Genomic DNA, 18,046 nt, shown 5'->3' on the forward strand with positions numbered 1-18,046 from the left:
TTGAAAGTTAATCAGTATGCTCCTCTCCTTCCAAATAAAAGCGGAGATATGAAACAATGTAAATGCATGGTTGTCCTTTAGGAATAGTATTCATACACTGGTAGTGGCTTATGATGCCTCACAATGCAATTCAAGTCATTTAAAAAGACATGCAGTCTGCCTCAAAGGAGCTACCATAGCTGCCGTTAGATTCTGCCTAGAAAATGCTTCAGAGCTGCTCTCAGATTATTTTAGTGCAAATGCAAAGTTCTGTGACATACATTGGGATGGATATTAAGGCCATAACTTATAAGTATACAAAAAGTTTATATTAACCATCACAAAACTCCACAACCGAATTTGGATGATGCAATAGTTACATAATGAATATTTCACACAGGTGAAAACAGACAGGAACTTAAAACAGAAAAAAGTCTGCACTTCAGTTAAGACATTAATGCCACATTAAATTACATCCACGAGTACATAGAAAAACACACAAAAACAAATGATGGAACTCGTACACAAGTAACTAATGAATATGGTTGAACTATAGGAAGCAGCCTTTACACTGGGATGTTATGGGGAACATACCAAAATGGCTGTTCAGAGCTTTACTTCCAGCTAGTTTGCACTGTATTACATCTTCCGTCAACATGAAAGGAAAGCTGAAATTAAAACAGTCAACGCTGCGTTCTAAATCTTTGACAATCATGTTTAAAAATGAAGCAGGAACTAAAAAAGAAAACAACTTCAGGCACATGTTTGTTTATTTACAAAATGCTGACTGGCAAAAGGCCCTGGACACATTCTATATATGTGACATAAGCCTGTGTTTACATTATTGTAACAGCTGCATGAAATAATTTAGACAAACTGGATGTCTGTTAAGCTACACATCAGTATCAATGATTATTAATGATGAGTATCAACACACAGCTTAGAGGACTACCATGAATGATGCAAAACTGTTTAATTAAATAAAAGCAATGAGCATTATGCTGATGTCTTTCAGTTTTAGATGAGGACACCTCGTCATGCACTGTTAAAAGTTTAAATATCCAGTTTTTGGGTTGAAATACATTTTTTCAGATTCTGAGCCTGTATTGTGCTTTCAGTTTAAAAAAATGTTTTGTATATGTTTACCGCTTCATGCAGTGGATCCAAATCTTTCAGGGTCTTGATTGCCAATGAGCAAAAGATTTCTCTGCAGAGAGGCAGTTCCAGTGGAATAGTTGTAGTCAGGCTCAGTATGGCAGAACAGGGAGCTGTGGTTCGGGCCTTCCGTTTGACTGTAGGTCCCTAACACACCAAGCCACAGCTGGTGACTGTGCAGCGCTTAAAAGTGTGTGAACGACCACCGCACACAGTTTTTGCAGTGTGTCCTTCACTAATGGCACTAGTGTAGCACTAGGCTGTTTGGATGATTAGCTTGTTGAATCATTGACAAAGGCAATTAGAGAGAGGGCTGAGTGACCAAATCTATGATTTCAATGATTTAGTGTAGTTTCATCCTGTTTTCACCTCATTTTTTTTATTTTAACACAAGATGAAGACCACTGGCAGATAACCCCAGGGTACAAAGTGTCCTTTGAAACTTTTTAAAAAGGGGCTCTACTGATTTTCTCAATTCACAATCTGAGCATTATGAATGCTGAGCTATTTTCACAAATGCTGTGGCAAAGAAATGGTAGTGTAGTTTGCTTTGCTTCTCTTTCCACGATGTTTCCTAGATTACAGAATACTGACTGCTGACTAAACTATTACCTCTCACACAGGTGCAGAACATATGTGTGCACTTGGCGGACAACTGGCCACCAGATACAGCCTTACGATGAGTTCCAAGTGCTACTTTTAGAAGACATGAGGCAATGAAAAGTCTTTGAGGTCGGCTTGGTGCGTCAGGGCCCCGAGGCAGCCAAAATGTAGGCCACAGCACAGATTCTGGGGGTGGTGGTGTATTGTGGAGCACATTATTTTCAGTCCATCTGTCTCTATACACTCAAACCCCCCCCCTCCCAACGCTGGCCTTCCTTTCCCCAGCTCAGTCTAAAGGATTACTGCCTAGCACTAGTCTAGGTCTAATCTGCCTTTAGAAGGTCTGAGCAGCTCTCTCTCTCACTCTTTTGGTCTTCCTCCTGAAGGCTGGCCTGCAGCCTAACACAGATGCTGGTGTCACCACTACACAGAGCCTGAAGGAAGAGGTCTGTGTGTTCTTTTAGGCGGTCTAGGTCGCTCTGAGTGCGCCGGTTCTGCCTGAGGAGCTCCTTGGTGCGGAGTGCGATGTGCAGCAGGCCAGATTGGCTAAGGATGTTGTAAGTGTTGCAGAAGCGCTTCCGCTTTGTATCAGCATCACTCTCACCGTGGTTACATTCTCCTGATGAGCTGTTCTCCTGGGTGACCGTCAGTGCAGGAGGGCCAGTGGTGTGAATAACAGACAGAGAGGTGGAAAACTCTGCCTGGCTGACAGCTGATGAAGGCCTCTCCTTGGCAGGACTGCTGCTGGCACTGGTTTCTGTTGTGGGCAGAGAGAGTCGGCTCTGGAGCAGAGGAGACGTGGTGCTGGGGGAAGCAGGAAGACTGGGAGTGGTTGAACCAGAGTTCCTAGCACCACCACACAGCTTTCTCTTCTGCTTCTCTCGCTGACAGCGTTCCCGGTGGTTGGAGGTCAAACTGCTACCCCTCTTTGACCCCAAAGAAGAGGAGGAGTAAGAAGAAGAAGAAGAAGAAGAAGAAGAGGAGATGCTGGAGGAAGAAGATGAGGAGGCAGTTCCTCTCCCTGAGGAACTGGAGCTGTCTCCAGGATGTGGAGCAATCTTGGGGTAGGATTTCAGGATTGGAAGATACTTCTTAGTACGTCTGTGTCTAGAGGAGGCCTCTTTGGAGGCAGGGGAAGCTTGACGAGAGACCACAGGCTGAAGGAAGACCACCTGAGGCTGCTGGACCACAGGCTGGACCACCTCCACCGTGGGACTAAACCCCCAGGTCTTTAGAGCAGGAGGATTATCTGTAGGCTGCAAAAACAAAGTCAAAATTAGGAGCATGGCACAAGGCAAGGTCCCACAAGCACCTGCCTATTTAACAGCATTTCTTTTCCATTGTTTGTTTGAGACACAATAAAAAATATATTGTTTTTAAAGTTATCATTTAGTCTATGCAATGATAAATACTGACATTCACCCATTTCCACATACAGTAGCAGAGATTCCTGCTAAGACCGATTATTTTTTGCGGCCAATGAACCCATAAACTTTGTGCACACATTTGGTAGTTGTACTTCAGCAATAACTCCAAGTGTCAATGTTTATAAGAATTCTAATCATTTCTAACAATCAGTTGTTCTCAGATAGCTAATCCTCCTTTCAGGGACTGACATGACGCTGATCTACTGATCACTGATCTACTGACCCATTCACCAATCACGAGACAGCTGTCACATCAACCTCTGGTTATTACCATTAGAAGAGACTTTAGTCTGCTGTGGAGTTCTCTACACTTTACCATAACCAAAACCATAGAATTACATTACATAATCACCAGATAAAGTTTGGCTTTTTACTTCTCTTCACATCTGTGTCTTGCTCATTCTCTCTTGCTAACCCTTTCCATTTCTCTCTTGTCTCTAGTAGGGGTGTTGAAATTAATCGTTTTTACGATGCATCGCGATGCGGACGATTCTGCATCGATGCAGTGACAGATCATAATCGATTATTAATAGCCTACTGATGTTGCTTGTTGATTTTCCTTTTGCAGCATTTTTTTGTGTCATTCGTCGCATTGGGGCTAAACATGGCGGAGGGCCGAATGCAAAAGCGACGCGTTATCGCTGACTAACCAACAGAATAGACCACAAACATTGTTTAAAAACGGTGGAGCAGCAAAGCCAAAGGATTAAAAGAAAAGGATAGCAGAGACATTGTACTTCAGAAAAAACATACCGACTATATAACGTTAGACTTTTTTCCAAAAGTCGGCTCACTAGCAAAGAGCCTGGCGACGGCGGGGAATATTGATAACGTTACCGTTAGATACTAGCGAAGAGGACAGTAAACGAGCAGCCACTAACTTACTAGTTCAGCTGTCCCACTCGACGACTTTAACCAGCCTAGCATCATCCAGGACCTGAGCATAGCATGACAAGGCAGAGAGCCACAGCCCTGCGACAGCCACCTGTTCAACTGCCCCATCTTCATCTCCACTTCAGCTCATAGATGTGTTATCGTCAGCCTGACACATCACAGCAGAGACCACGGTACTTGTTTAGCAGCCCCAAAATCTATCTATTACTGTTTACCTATCTATTTCAACCATACTTTTAGCTGACTATTAGGGCTGCAGCTATCAATTATTTTAGTAATCGAGTATTCTACCGATTATTCCACCAATTAATCGGATAAGAAATACTTTTGTTTTATTGAAGAGCAATAATATACAATAGCTTGGTTTAATTTTCGGAAAAAGCAACATTTTTATTGCCTACATAGAGTTTCCTGCAGCACTTTGCAGTTAAGGCAGCCACCTAAGCAAGACACGCCTGCCGCCTTAACTACGTCGTCAAAAAAAAAAAATTTGGTTCCAAAAGCATCTGAGCGCAACCTTATCTGTCCTCTCTGCATATTGACAGAGAGCGGAGCTCCAACACACATACGCACGCACGCACGAACGCACGAGCAGAGGTGCGGGCAAACTACGTCGGCAACAAAACTGGACTACAACTTTCCTGTTTAAACCTGTTTTTAATCACTGCCTGAAGTTATAAGAGCGAGGGCTGAAACCCGAGAGGAAGCAGAGAATTCATCCACACAGAATGTTATATAGTTATGGTTTTGCTGTGTAGCCGCAGTGTACCTGCTTGAGGAGGACGTTGTTCATGATGATCATGGGAGAAAGACTCGAGTAGGAGCCTCCCACCACAGCCAGCTGGGAGGACTGGGGCCCCGATCCAGTAGCCTGCGCTCCCTGCTGTACAACATGACGGGGTGAATCCTCAGAGTCTGTGTTGTCCATTGTGCTCATGTGCTCCGAGCATGCATCTATGGACCAGGGAGATGTGTAACTGGGATTCAATTAAGTGATACCTCACAATCTAAGCACATAAAACTGTGGCGAGAGCAAGGTCGAACCTGAGAAGCCGGAGTCTCTCTCTGAATCAGCCTGGGAGACGCCAGACTTCATGATGCGTGGTCTGTTCGCTGCCCTTGAGTGACTCTCAGCCTTCCTCTTGGTGCTCATCTTCTTTCCTGCTGTTCTGACAATGTCCTTGGCTTGACAAGCTCTCACAGCAACTACACCAGCAATGACAAAATATGGAGTTGGGTACTTATGTAAATAAACACAAAAAGCTCTGCATTAAAGCTGCAGTGGGTAGTATGCAAAAAATACAATAATTTGAAGTATAGTGCAATCTCTTCCTGCAGCTCTCCCTCTCCCCTCTTTGTCAGGGCAAATCATTGGCCCAACAGCCAATAGGAACGCTATCTCTCTCTTAAATTACCTTTGATCAAGGGGGTAAGCCTCTCCTCGGACCGCGAACCTCCTATGGCGCCATTTTAATGCTACAAAGCCATCACCTCCCGTTTGCATCCCATTGACTGCCATTCATTTTGGCGCCACTTTGACAGCGAATAACTTTACATCTGAAGAGTTTAAAGACTCTATTTGTCCATTGTTTATTTCTAAAGAAACACGACAATGTAGAAAAGGCTCCATTACCTTGTATCTCACGTTATGGCTCCGTAGCAGACGTTTTTATAAAAATAAATACGCGACTTACTGTCGCAAAGTAGTAGTTGTTTAAGTGTAATTACTAATGTTAACTAGCATTTTAGTTAGCAATAATTAGCCTGTGCCTATGTTATCTCCTTACATATACCTACGCTCTCCGTCTCTGCAAGAATGGGAATGATTGAGATTTGTCTTGGCACAGCTACCAGAAGACTTACAACTTTCAGACACGTTGCTCACGGCACATCTACGTTGTCTCTCTCAGTTGGAGGCTAGCCATCACCAGAAAAGTGGTTCTATTGGCCTTCACTGGTCTCCGCCCAGAGCAACGGGATCTGTTGGTCCATTCTTATATACTGTCTATGCCTTTGATTGACCAAAGTCTTCCATGTATGAGGAAGAAAGAAGACCTTTGATTAAAAACCTCAAAGATAAAAGTACAGTGTGACCAAATATATATTCTACAAGAAACTTAGGAAATGAGTGTTAATGAAAGTCATTTCAGTATCTTGAATGAATATGACTGAGAAGAGAACTTTAGTTGTATTTATTTTTAAAGAGACTGACTATATGTAACTTTTTTATGTTTCTGAAGCTGAAGTAATTTTTCATCTGATGATCCTAAATGTCCTGTAATAACAAACGAGACTAACACTAAAAAGAAAGCTGTTTTTAATACAGTTTTTAGTAAAGCCCCTGCTGGGCTCCGTTTTTCCCGCGAAGTCACAGAATGATTCGCAGCAGGTAGATGGCGCTACAGTCACACATTCTGATGGGTCACAGATTTCTAAGTAACACCGGAAAAGCCTGTGTTATTGTATCCAGTCAGGTAAAGGGTAGCAGGATATTTCTTTATATAGGCCTAATTGTATTTTAATGTTATTTTAGAAGTTATCTGTTATGGCTGATACTGGGGCAGGACCATCACAGAAAAAAAATTAAATTAAAAAGGTGCTCTAAGCGATGTCACGCGTTTTTTAGGCTACACCATTTTTTGTCACATACAGCAAACATCTCCTCACTATCCACGAGATGCCTGTCCCCTGAACACACTGTAAAAAAACGCAGTCTCTGTAGACAGCCCAGGCTCCACAAACGCCAACAAAAACAAACTGTGCCAACCTGCACCATCAAACATAACAAACAGTGTTCCAGCCAATAACCGACAAGAATGATTTGGGGTGGGGGTTGGGGGGTTAGTGCGCAGAAGGGAGGGGGAGGGGACAGGATGAGGAGGAGGGAGAAGGGACAACACTTCGAACGTCAACAAGAAGTGACATCACCCAACATCGCTTAGAGCACCTTTAAACGAAGAACTAAAAGATAGTCAACTTCGGTCTGGCTTTTAACAGATGGAGACAATTACGGGTTTGTAAATGATGTAAAACCCACCCCAAATTGTCCCTCCGGTTTGTAATATTTCTATTTCATTCATAAAATAACTTTACAATGCGCAATGTGGTTGTACAGCCAAAATTCAATTACGTCCTCCTTCCATTTAGCGCGGACGTGTTATTCCTTTTAGTGCGTGTTTGTGCTGGCCTACTATTTTCTTTTCCCTTGTCCCCATTGTAACGTTAACTTGTGTAAAGCGTCCATGGCTTTCATGAAATGCGCTATATTAATCCAAGTTATTAAGTTGGTTGCTACAACAATCTCTTATTGCTTTGGCTCGTTTCTAAGTGACAGGGATACCGGTTTAGGCTAAGTTACCATATATGCAACACTTGGAATGCAACCATGCATCTGCAACTTATTATTTTATTGTAAATGAATGATTTTCTGTCTGAGCAAAACATTCTTCGCAACTGTATGACCTCCTGGTAACACTAACTCAGTAAATCTACAGTGGGCAATAAAGCACTGTAAAGAAAAGACCTTTACGGCAGCAGGTGTGGTAAAAACACTACCGCTTTTGTCCAAAGTGGCCGCTAGAATCAACACAAACTGAAAGTTAGATATAGCCACTTTAATTTTGTACATATTAGCTAGATATTCTGATCCACACCAGTTGGTGGCGGAAATCACCAAATAGTTGTTTTCCAACCGCCAATAAACCTCAAAGAAGAGAGTCTCCTCTGACCACACTACATCCATAGACAGTATATCAGAAAGGATCTTTGACTACACCTATGCCCCATGGATGTAAAGTTAAAGCAAGGAGGAGATCTAGAAGTCTAGTTTCCTCTCAGACCACTTGAATTACAATATGCTTAAAGATTATTATAAATTGTTTTGGGCTTAAAGGTTTTTTTGCCTAACAACTCCAAAAATAAGTGCCTTCCACAAACATTTGTATTACCTTCCCGAAGTTCCTCTAGTTTTGTACTAAAAACACCAAAGTCATAACGTCAGCTGTCATACTCAAAATATTTTAGCGTAAAAGTACGTTACCGATATTAAAGTACTGAGTTAACGTTAGCTACAATATTTAAAAAAATAAATAAATAATAAAGTTACTGACGTTTGCTACACTGTATTATTATTGGGCTAACGTTATAGTCTAACGTTAACCACAAACGTTAATTTTGCATGACATGGAAAGGTAGCTAGCTAGCTAGTTAATTGGAGTAACGTTATAACATTTGATATAATGACGGCCCAACTTAACAAGGCTAACTTAACGGTTACATGCAAGGCTAACGTTAGAGCGTTAAACGGTAACGTTAACGTTAAGTACAAACTCCACAACATGAAACACAAAAGAATATGCATAGCTACTTTGTTCTTGGCGCTGTTCCACCGAGGCTGACTTCAAAGCTGAGCGATTCGATCTTACAACAGGGTCGAGGTGTCTGCGACTTCTTTCCTCGGTGTGGTCGCTGCTGATGCTGCTCACTCCCAGCTAACGTTGCGTTAACTTAGAACTCGGTGTTCCACGTTACAATACACGAGACACACATCCCCTCCCCTGTCCGTTCGGTCACATGCGGAGCATGGTGGCAGCGACCGTTGATATTAACCGTTGCAGCATCAAAATGAAAAGTAGCCTACCGACGGCCCGCGTGGGCTTACACTCGCCTTCCAACAATTGTTCCTGGCCAGCGAAAAATACAAGGGACAGTATTAGTTTTACTCTGCCATATTTGGTCGTTAAGGGCGTGGCCTTGTCTGGAGTATCGGACATCACGTCACGGTCACATTCTTTAGGTTGCTACGCCCGCCCACCTAGTAGACTTCCAGGCCTCTGATTGGCCGACGCAGCCAGCAGTAGGAAAACGTGACCCCTGCTAAATGTGTTGTGTTTAAGGAGGACATTGTGTTCGCTGTGCACTTAGGTGTACAGGGTAATCTCGGGGAATCCAGTGACGTGAGGTTTGGAGCGTAATGTACTGCTGTATTACATAAGAGCCTGGTTGTCTTAGCTAGTTTACCTAAGCGAGCAGGTCTTCTCTGGGCATGTTTGAAAAAGTAAACAAAATGCTGTTACTGCCCCTCACCAAAATGTTTTCACATGCATTCATGCTGCTCTTTACTACATTAACTTTGCAGCTCGTTTCCATGCTTGCAATGACAAAATGGAATTACATGTAAATGAGGTTACAAGGTTTCTAATTAAAGTGTGCACACACGCCTAGGAAGACAAGAAATAAATGCTACTAAACAGTAAAAGCAGCACATAGGCCTTTCATTAACTGCAAGAGAATGTTTCCACAAAGTAGGGTTACATAATTGTCCAAAAAACTGAAAACATTAGGCTACATTACCTGGTGATACTCATTTGAAATCTATAAAGCCAACTATACCTATACAGGGTTCTTTCTGTGATTTAGTCATATTATTTAATGGTTGCTGACTTTTTGTCACTAGCAAGCCTGATCCTCCTTATGTGAAAAACCAATTTAGGAAGCTTTGTTAAATTCAACTGCACCTCTATCATCTCATGTCTCTGAAAGGCTGTGAATGCAATACAAATCAGTAGTTAACGGTATGTACTTTGTTAACAGTCAGAGAAAGCCCTCTCAGTGTCCTAATATGTTACACATTCTATGGTTTACAAAATGCATCACAGAGGCCCCTTGTATTTGAACTGGATTTTATTTAATAAACTCATAAACACATTATGTCTCATAATTAGTAAATAACACTTTATAGAAAGTCAACATACATGATGTATTTTTCAGTTTCACAACAATTATAACAGGAGTCACTCTGCACAATTACAATGAACATGAAGTCATGGAGAAGGTTTCTGGCCTCTCTGTGAACGCCATTAATCTAAATGTTAATCAGTGAACACTTGAGGGTTGATGGAGACCTTAATCCCTCTCTGGCAACTGATAAGTTTGCAGCATTCCACCCATTAGGAATCTGTTGTATCCTGTTTATATATATATTTTTTTAATCCACAAAAAAAAAAGAAAACAGCAGTTAGAGGCAAAGGAGTTTGCAGATATGGTTGTTTGCTTTGGTAATTAATCAAAAAAGAAAATAATGTCATGGACAAGGTAGGATATCTGATGGATGCACTGGATGAGGAAAGATATATTGACAGAAGATTAGTAATCAGAGTTGATCAATTCACAGATGAGCTGTTATTTGCCACTCCAAAGTCACTCCTCCAAATTAAACTATGGACAGAGTCGTGAATCAGTGAAGATTTATCTTGTTTTGAGGGAACTGGCACCTGAAAAGACAAAAAATAAACAATTTTTTCAAATTGGTACTACGGTATGTCTATGAAATACATCTGTGCCCAAGTTTGACTTTACCAAATGTCGTTTAAATTTCAAATCTTCGAACCCAGCAAGCAGCAGAGCGTTTGGTGTTAATTAACTACATTATTTATGATATGCTATTCCATTCTGCTAGTCTTATTGCTGGATTTGCCCTCCATCAACAGAATTGCGACAAAATTGGAATAATTGGTTGTTAAATATCATTATTATGCTCTCAGTGGGACATCATGCCAAGGGGAAATTATTCAAATGCATCATTCAGTCAGATCAAAACATTGGAGAACAAACAAAAATTACCTGTTTTTTTTTAGCTCTTAAGCTCTTACATAACATTTTTTAAGCAGAAACCATACAAAACTACAAAATCTTGGTTTCCATAATACTCCCCTTTTTAAGCAGAGATGTATTAATTGAATCTGGCTTGAGGCTCCATTAACCTCTTTTTATCTTTTATATAGATGTTTTTGGGTTGAATGCTATCTACATTGTGAGTTAAGTCTCAACTATTTCCAAATTGCAAAGGTACTCAGGTTATTATGAGACCCACTAATGTACTAAAATGCAATCTCAGAACTACAAATCACCACTTAAATGATCAGTTTGACACTTACATGGATGGATTACAGAACAGGCCTATAGGACACAGGCCCAGGGGCCTAAGAAGTGACATATCTCATTGCAGATTGAAAAGGCAAAATGTCCTTCTGAACAACCAAAGTAAATACCCTAAAACACACCTGTCAAACTCAAGGCCCGCGGGCCAAATCCGGCCCCTATATACATTTAGGTTCACAATACATTTTGGCTCAAATACTTTTTGTCACTTTTCACAACGTTTTTATCAACATTTTTGACACTTTTTCCAAACGTTTTTGGCATTTTCTTCGTCATTTTTGTCGACCAAACTGTAAGTGAGAAGACCATATGAAACATGCAATAATACAGTCAGAGATATTTGACTTTTCCCATGACATAAAAGCAATAAACTATATGTCTGGCCCTTGATGTGATTCTCATTTTCTAGTGTGGCCCTTAGAGAAGTTGAGTTTGACACCCCTGCCCTAAAACAATCACTTTGGGGTCGTCACAAGAATGAAGCCATTATGAAACCATCAAAGGGAATGTTTATTCCTTAAGGTTTAATGTTGGAAGTTTCCAGTTCAGTTAATGTTCAGTATTGGCACAATTGGGGGCCCTCTGAATGGAAGGAATTAAAAACTCTGCAACTGTGTGGTCTCTTGACCATTAAAGATGGGGTGGAAGGGTTATGCTAAGCTATGGTTTACAAAAGGAATGGTAGCCAAGAAAAGGCATGGTGTAAAATTAGCATTGTGCTTGACCTAGTCTATATCCACAACGTTTCACTTACGGGATTGCTTTGGTGCTGCCGAAAATTCTGGCGGATGTCACTCTTTTCGACCGATTGTCCTTTACCTTACGCTCTCTAGAGCCAGTGTTTGGTTTGTTCGTTCCAACATGGTGGACTCCGTGGAAGAGGACTCGCTCCGTACATAGATATAAATGGCTCATTCTAAGGTAACGAAAACCCAACTAGTCTTATTTTCAGGTGATTATATACTAATGAAAATATAGGTATTGATATTATATTCCATTCCTGCCAATAGATCACCCTAAATCCTACACACTAGACCTTTAAGATAGACTTAAAGAAATGTGAACCTATAGTAAGGTTAAAGACACAATGCGACAAATTGATTTTCAGTACTTTGTGTGACCCTACAGTCCCAAGGACCCTACGATTCCTATGTCATCTTTCATGGAACCCGTGGAGTGGCCCCTTTAACAGAACCACTTTGTAACACTCTACAAACCTGGTGGCAGCTTCAAAGTGATTCTTTTATGGCAATGCCTTCATTGTGCACTACCTCAAGATTGGTTATGTAAAAATGTCTATTGTCAAATAAAAAAGAAAGAAAGCGGAGGGGGCACAGAGAGTTTACCTATGACACATGCTGCCTTTTTGACCTTTACAGTTTTTGAAAAGAGTGAGCACACATTTTCACGTGTGCACAAGGTAGATTTGGCTGCTTTTTGAATTTATCCCTTGGTCAATACACATTGTGCCTGCTGCTGACAAGAACGTGACATTGAAAATACATGAACAAATTGGGGTGATTAGGAGGTTTACTGCTATATAAAGTCCCACCACCAATCCTAAACAATTCTGTATTTTCTTCTTTCTTTTTGTTATTTTTCCTGGTATGAGAATATGATTTTCTGAATCAACCTTTACACTGGCAGTCCTTAGTTGGCACAGCCTTGGATTATTCTGCTACAAATTGCTCTGTGGCATTACACAGAAGCAAACTCATCATAAATGACAGGTGTATTAACAGGCCTGCCAAAGAGAAGACCAACACAGTAGATCAGGGGTGTCAAACTCAACTTCCCTAAGGGCCACACTAGAAAATGAGAATCACATCAAGGGCCAGACATATAGTTTATTGCTTTTATGTCATGGGAAAAGTCAAATATCTCTGACTGTATTATTGCATGTTTTATATGGTCTTCTCACTTACAGTTTGGTCGACAAAAATGACGAAGAAAATGGCAAAAACGTTTGGAAAAAGTGTCAAAAATGTTGAAAAAAACGTTGTGAAAAGTGACAAAAAGTATTTCAGCCAATATGTATTGTGAACCTAAATGTATATAGGGGCCGGATCAAAATTAGCAAGGGGCCGGATTTGGCCCGCGGGCCTTGAGTTTGACACGTGTGCATTAGATAGTATATTGTGATATTGTTTAATCTCATCTGTCCTTGGTAGTCTGACAGTGTGGAGGAAACAGTGATGAATGTAGCCATAAATGTCCAAACATAATGAAACTCTGTGTGTGTGTGTGTGTGTGTGTGTGTGTGTGTGTGTGCGCCGCAGGAGGGCAATGCATCTCTTACTTTCCACAGCCGTTTGCCGTCTTCTTGTGTTTCCTTCTCCGAGGTCTGTTCCTGACAGACTCACCGCTACTGTGGAAAAAGGGTCAAGTGCAGTGAATTCATTGATGTGTTTAAGCCCGATAGATAAAATGTTCATCGACTGACCTTTTGTCATTCAGAAGTTTCTGACGGGCTCTAAAACAGGAAGAAACAAAAACACCAACAACTGGCAGCCGTGCTATAAAAATCTCAATTTGCATCTGGTGTTTATTAGAAAGAATTTAGGCCAGTACCTGCATTCACATGTCTGATGCTCCACAAATGTGAGTTCCACGTGGTGCATAGATATCATGGGATGAATCCTCATCACCTTAGAAACAAAAGAAATGCCATATATTTAAGATAACCGGGAAGTGCATTTTTAACATCTCCCTTTAGGTATTTCTGATAAATCATGTCTGATTAGAGATCTTGCTACACCTGCAGAGTGATGTTGCGTTCAAGGGTAGCCTGGCACTCCAGGTTCTCATCCCCACAGCAACCAGAGCAGCGGGAAAGTGGGACACAAGCAGGCATGTAGATGTACTCCACTTCTCCAGGGTACTCCTGCTCAACATCCACTAACTGCTCCATGGGGCGACACACGCTCTTTGCCCACACCTCCTGGAACGGCATTACTACAAGACAAGTCGAATTTTTAGTATTCAAATCATTTGCCAGAGGTGGAAATGCCTATTCAGTGGGACAGCCCTTACCTCTTGAGTGGCCTTTTTCTGGAGGGTGTGAAATCTGCAAAATGTATAAAAAGAATGATACAGAACCCGCAGACAATCAGGAAACTGATACAAGTGAGAAATGAGCATGATCTAAAATAAATGGTTTCAGTAGCAGTGGGTTCGTTGTACAGTTGCAGATCGCCCTCTTGTGGCAGAGAAAAAGGAGTGCACACACAATGATCCAGTGCAAACAATGATGCAGCATGGTCTCAGGAGCATACCACTGACTGTGCCGCTGTTAAAGCAGTAAAATGAGTCAGCCAACGACAAAAAGCACTCTTTATTTCTCAATCTCATGTAACACTAGAAGGCTTATTATCACAAGAAGCAAAAACCTTCGAAGAATGCAAAGAATAACAGCAAAGAATAGTTGCTGCCTTTACTCAAGGGAGTTTTACACACACAATAATCACGGTAAAAACAAAGGCAGCACTGAAAAGTGTCATGACACAGCTTGAATTTTTCTAAGTTCTCACAATGGCAATGTTCCGGATTTTTGAACGCCAAATTGAGCAGAAACACAAGTGCAAAGTTGATCTTGGCTCTCTTTTTCTTTTCAGTATCAACAATCTCTTTCTGACTCCTCACCTCTCCTCTCTCCTGCTTCCCTCTCACTCTGTGAACATCGATGGGAACATTGTTTTCTAAATGTCACACCCAGGGAATGCTTCGTAGCTGAGACAACAGTGGGTTTTTACTGTGGGCTTTTTTTCTTCTGTTCGCTGTAAGTGAGTTGTGCCAAGGAGTCTGTATTGCTTCATCCAACAATAGAACCAGATGCATTACAACAGCTGTAATTAGCATAAAACATTTCAGTGTGATTGAAGTTGCTCAATGTTGGTCATGATGAGCTAATAAATAAAACTGTTGGTTTGTTAAAAAAAAAGTAAGAACAATATTTTCTTTTCCCTTCTCTCATTTTTCATTCTTACCCTCTAATTTTGTAACTTACATAAAGCTTCCAAGCAAATACATAGTGGTTAGTATTAAATTGAAAAGATTTGCAAACACATGTTTTGGAAACTACATAGAACAACCAGTTGGGAAACAGATGTTGTAATTTTCCCAGTTATTAATGTGGTGGTCATTTTTGAATATATGAATTAGTGCTTGTGAACAGTAATCATAGCCAACATCACATCAAAAAGAAGTGGCTGGGGATTCCAGCTCCATTATTTCTGTGTGTAAAAAGTTCAGAGTTACAAAGATGTTGTCAGGTTGTCACACTCTTCTTTAATGGTTTTATCACTGACATTGTGCCCTACATGCTGGCCATTCATGTTATATTACAAACCATGGATCTTTTTTTACATGAATTCAATTCTAAACTGTTGCATTTAAACTGTCACAGTGGAAGTTATTTCCAGTCTTAACACTATTACTAAGATTTTCACTCATTATCAGTTGCTGTGTTTCTTCAAACATCCATAATATGCAGAGGAGGCTTAGGGCCACATGGTAAAACATGTATTTGAGTTCTGAGTTTAAAGTCAGAATTCGGAGTCAGAATTCTCAGAAATCTGACTTTAAACTCAAAATTCTGACCTTAAACAGAACTCAGAGAACTGAGAAACTCAGAACTCAAATACATTTCTCATATGTGGCCCTAATCATCTCATCTTCCGTAATAATATTATGAGAGCCACCTTTATAGATTTTAGCTTGCTACTCAATACCCATTTCTAATCTCCCCACATAAACTGCAACAGATATTCACTGCGCAGTCAGCTCCCTGCTGGGTTATACTGAATGTATCTGTCTCGCCATGGGGTCAGATGTTGCACCGAGAACCAACCAGAAGAGAAGTGGAGGACTACACCCTCATCACAAGCAGGACCTGGAGCAACAGAGTCTCCAAACCACAACAACTGGCTCATGTCAGGCAGCATGAGCTCTCAGGTACATTATGTAGCTGTGCACCTCTCTATCTCAACCTAGATCAGTAACATGCAGCAGCTGCTGCATCTGAGGCTGGTATCTGTGCACATGACTGGAAATATGGCCATTCCCGAACCCCTAAATGCAGATGTTATCTTCATGGTGGGGCACACAGCCAGTCAAAATACAGATAATGTGTAAAAAGACTGGACAAGTGTGGAACAGATGTGTCCTCTCACAGTGAAAAAAGTGTGACTCCTGTTAGCTTCCCTGTTCCACGTGAGGTGCTAACAGGAGTCCCATTTGGAGTCAAGGAGAAAAGGCAGCCTTGTCCTAAAATCAGAAAACCTTAATGCTGTCTTTAAAGTGCAAAATATCACGGGATAATTCAATTTCAAATACATTTTCACTTTGATTAATAATAAATATAAAATAGTTCACTAATAAATGGCAGAACCGTTTCCAAAACACCAGAAACTTAGAAACTTAGAAAATTGCAATTTCCAATCTTAACAAGAAAATAAACGCTTACTTTTAGCTAACATGGCAAAAAAAAAAGGCATGCTTTGAAATTGTTTGCATTACCTGCGCAGGTACCAGCTGCAGCAGAAGAACCGATAAGAGGTGCGAGATTCCGATGAAACTTTGCATAGTGGCAACGACAAGTTACCTCTCCTCGTCTCCGGTCGCTCAGTAAGAACTGAAACGTTCAAAATAGCAGCGTCGGTCTTTTGATTGGCGCGCTGTCCCGGTGTGCGCGAGCTGGGATGGAGAGCGCGCGCCAAACCATTGAACACATACAGCTGATTATCAAAAATGGAAAGGGAAGCAAAGATGAGTTTCCACAGTCTCTCTCTCTCTCTGTCTCTCTCTCTGTCTCTCTCTCTCTCTCCCTCTGTCTCTCTCTGTCTCTCTCACACACACACACACACACACACACACACACACACACACACACACACACACACACACACACACACACACACACAAGCAGATTTATTTATGTCCAGGAATCAAGCATATTAGGACATGCATATGAGGTAATAAGGGTTAACACAGTAACTTTTCACTGCATTACCACACAACAACAATGTAACACTGAGTAAATCGAGTGCAGTTAACTGTGATTGCAAACTCTGCTAATTGATTTGCATATTATTGTCTTTATATTATGTTTTTTTCTTGATGTGTTGAGAAAATGATCCTACGTCTTAAGCTTAATAAATGATTAAAAAACAATAGGATTATCGCAAAAAAAAAAAAAGAACTGTCACAAAGCTGAAAACATGGCTCATGTTCGTTTTGGAGATACATACATTCACAGGACAACAACATGTACACAGAAATGAATAAAAACCAATGGTTGCCAGGAGCGGTCGAAAAAAAATACTTCAAAAAAATCTAAAACTGTATAGTATATGTGTGAAAAAACAACATTGTATACAAGTATAAAAGCTAAAACACACAAACACAGTCATTTTACGTCGCCTCGTTCTTTTGTGGCCTGATTATGATGACATAATGTCTGCCAAGGTCAGACCACAGTATGAGGAGCTCCCTGTATCTCAATGCTAACTGCCAAAACACAACAACTCTGGATCTACTTCTAAATCTGGTTCCAAACACAGCGGACCTGAGGGTTATCATTGATGCTGCAAGAACAAGCAAAATATCTCAGATATACCCCCCTTCATTTCTGATTTTGGCATGTGTATTTATGCACAGTAATGTGTTTACTGCATATACTGCAACATGTCTGTTATCAACAGTTTATGTCTGGTACTAATGCTATAAACAACTGCTGTGTAAACGCAGCCTTCCTGTTACACAACACCTGGCTTCTCGTGGTAAAATTAATGCCGATTCCTGACTGTGTTCACTTCCCAACATGACTTACAGGTGCAGTGATAGCAGCCATATCACGATTCCTGTTTGCTCGTTCTGCAGGGCGCGAATGACAAGCACAGAGGTGCCTCAACATTTACTAGGACTAGGCTCAGGTGTGCTTTCACAGCCAGTGTGATTTACGGGATAATTGGGCTGCTGTGTTTTGAAAAACAGCCTCTGTGGAAGAGATAACCAAGATGGATGATGCCTCTCCTCTCACAACATTTGCC

General features: G+C 41.0%; 2 protein-coding genes across 4 annotated transcripts; both read right to left on the reverse strand.

Annotated features, from left to right (window-relative positions):
- Positions 1-1,560: 1,560 nt before the first annotated feature.
- Positions 1,561-8,834, reverse strand: cipcb (CLOCK-interacting pacemaker b). 2 transcript variants are annotated; one of them, XM_035995726.1, is made up of 5 exons: positions 8,417-8,834; positions 5,103-5,264; positions 4,828-5,012; positions 2,005-2,993; positions 1,561-1,951 (listed from the first exon to the last, which is right to left on the reverse strand). In XM_035995726.1, exons 2-4 carry the CDS (start codon positions 5,209-5,211, stop codon positions 2,061-2,063), a joined length of 1,227 nt encoding a protein of 408 aa, XP_035851619.1. In that variant the 5' UTR covers positions 5,212-5,264; positions 8,417-8,834; the 3' UTR covers positions 1,561-1,951; positions 2,005-2,060. The 2 variants fall into 2 exon arrangements, with proteins under 2 accessions (XP_035851619.1, XP_031166365.2); XM_031310505.2 differs by having other exon boundaries at positions 8,425-8,832.
- An 888-nt stretch (positions 8,835-9,722) lies between these two features.
- LOC116057929 (vascular endothelial growth factor A-like) lies at positions 9,723-16,748 on the reverse strand. 2 transcript variants are annotated; one of them, XM_031310510.2, is made up of 7 exons: positions 16,515-16,748; positions 14,031-14,064; positions 13,756-13,952; positions 13,569-13,645; positions 13,441-13,470; positions 13,297-13,362; positions 9,723-10,330 (listed from the first exon to the last, which is right to left on the reverse strand). In XM_031310510.2, the coding sequence occupies exons 1-7, from the start codon at positions 16,578-16,580 to the stop codon at positions 10,294-10,296; spliced, it is 507 nt and encodes a 168-aa protein (XP_031166370.1). In that variant the 5' UTR covers positions 16,581-16,748; the 3' UTR covers positions 9,723-10,293. The 2 variants fall into 2 exon arrangements, with proteins under 2 accessions (XP_031166370.1, XP_031166369.1); XM_031310509.2 differs by having other exon boundaries at positions 13,297-13,365; positions 16,515-16,747.
- Positions 16,749-18,046: the final 1,298 nt, after the last annotated feature.

Source organism: Sander lucioperca, chromosome 19, assembly GCF_008315115.2.
Source record: "Sander lucioperca isolate FBNREF2018 chromosome 19, SLUC_FBN_1.2, whole genome shotgun sequence".
Taxonomy (NCBI): Eukaryota; Metazoa; Chordata; class Actinopteri; order Perciformes; family Percidae; genus Sander; species Sander lucioperca.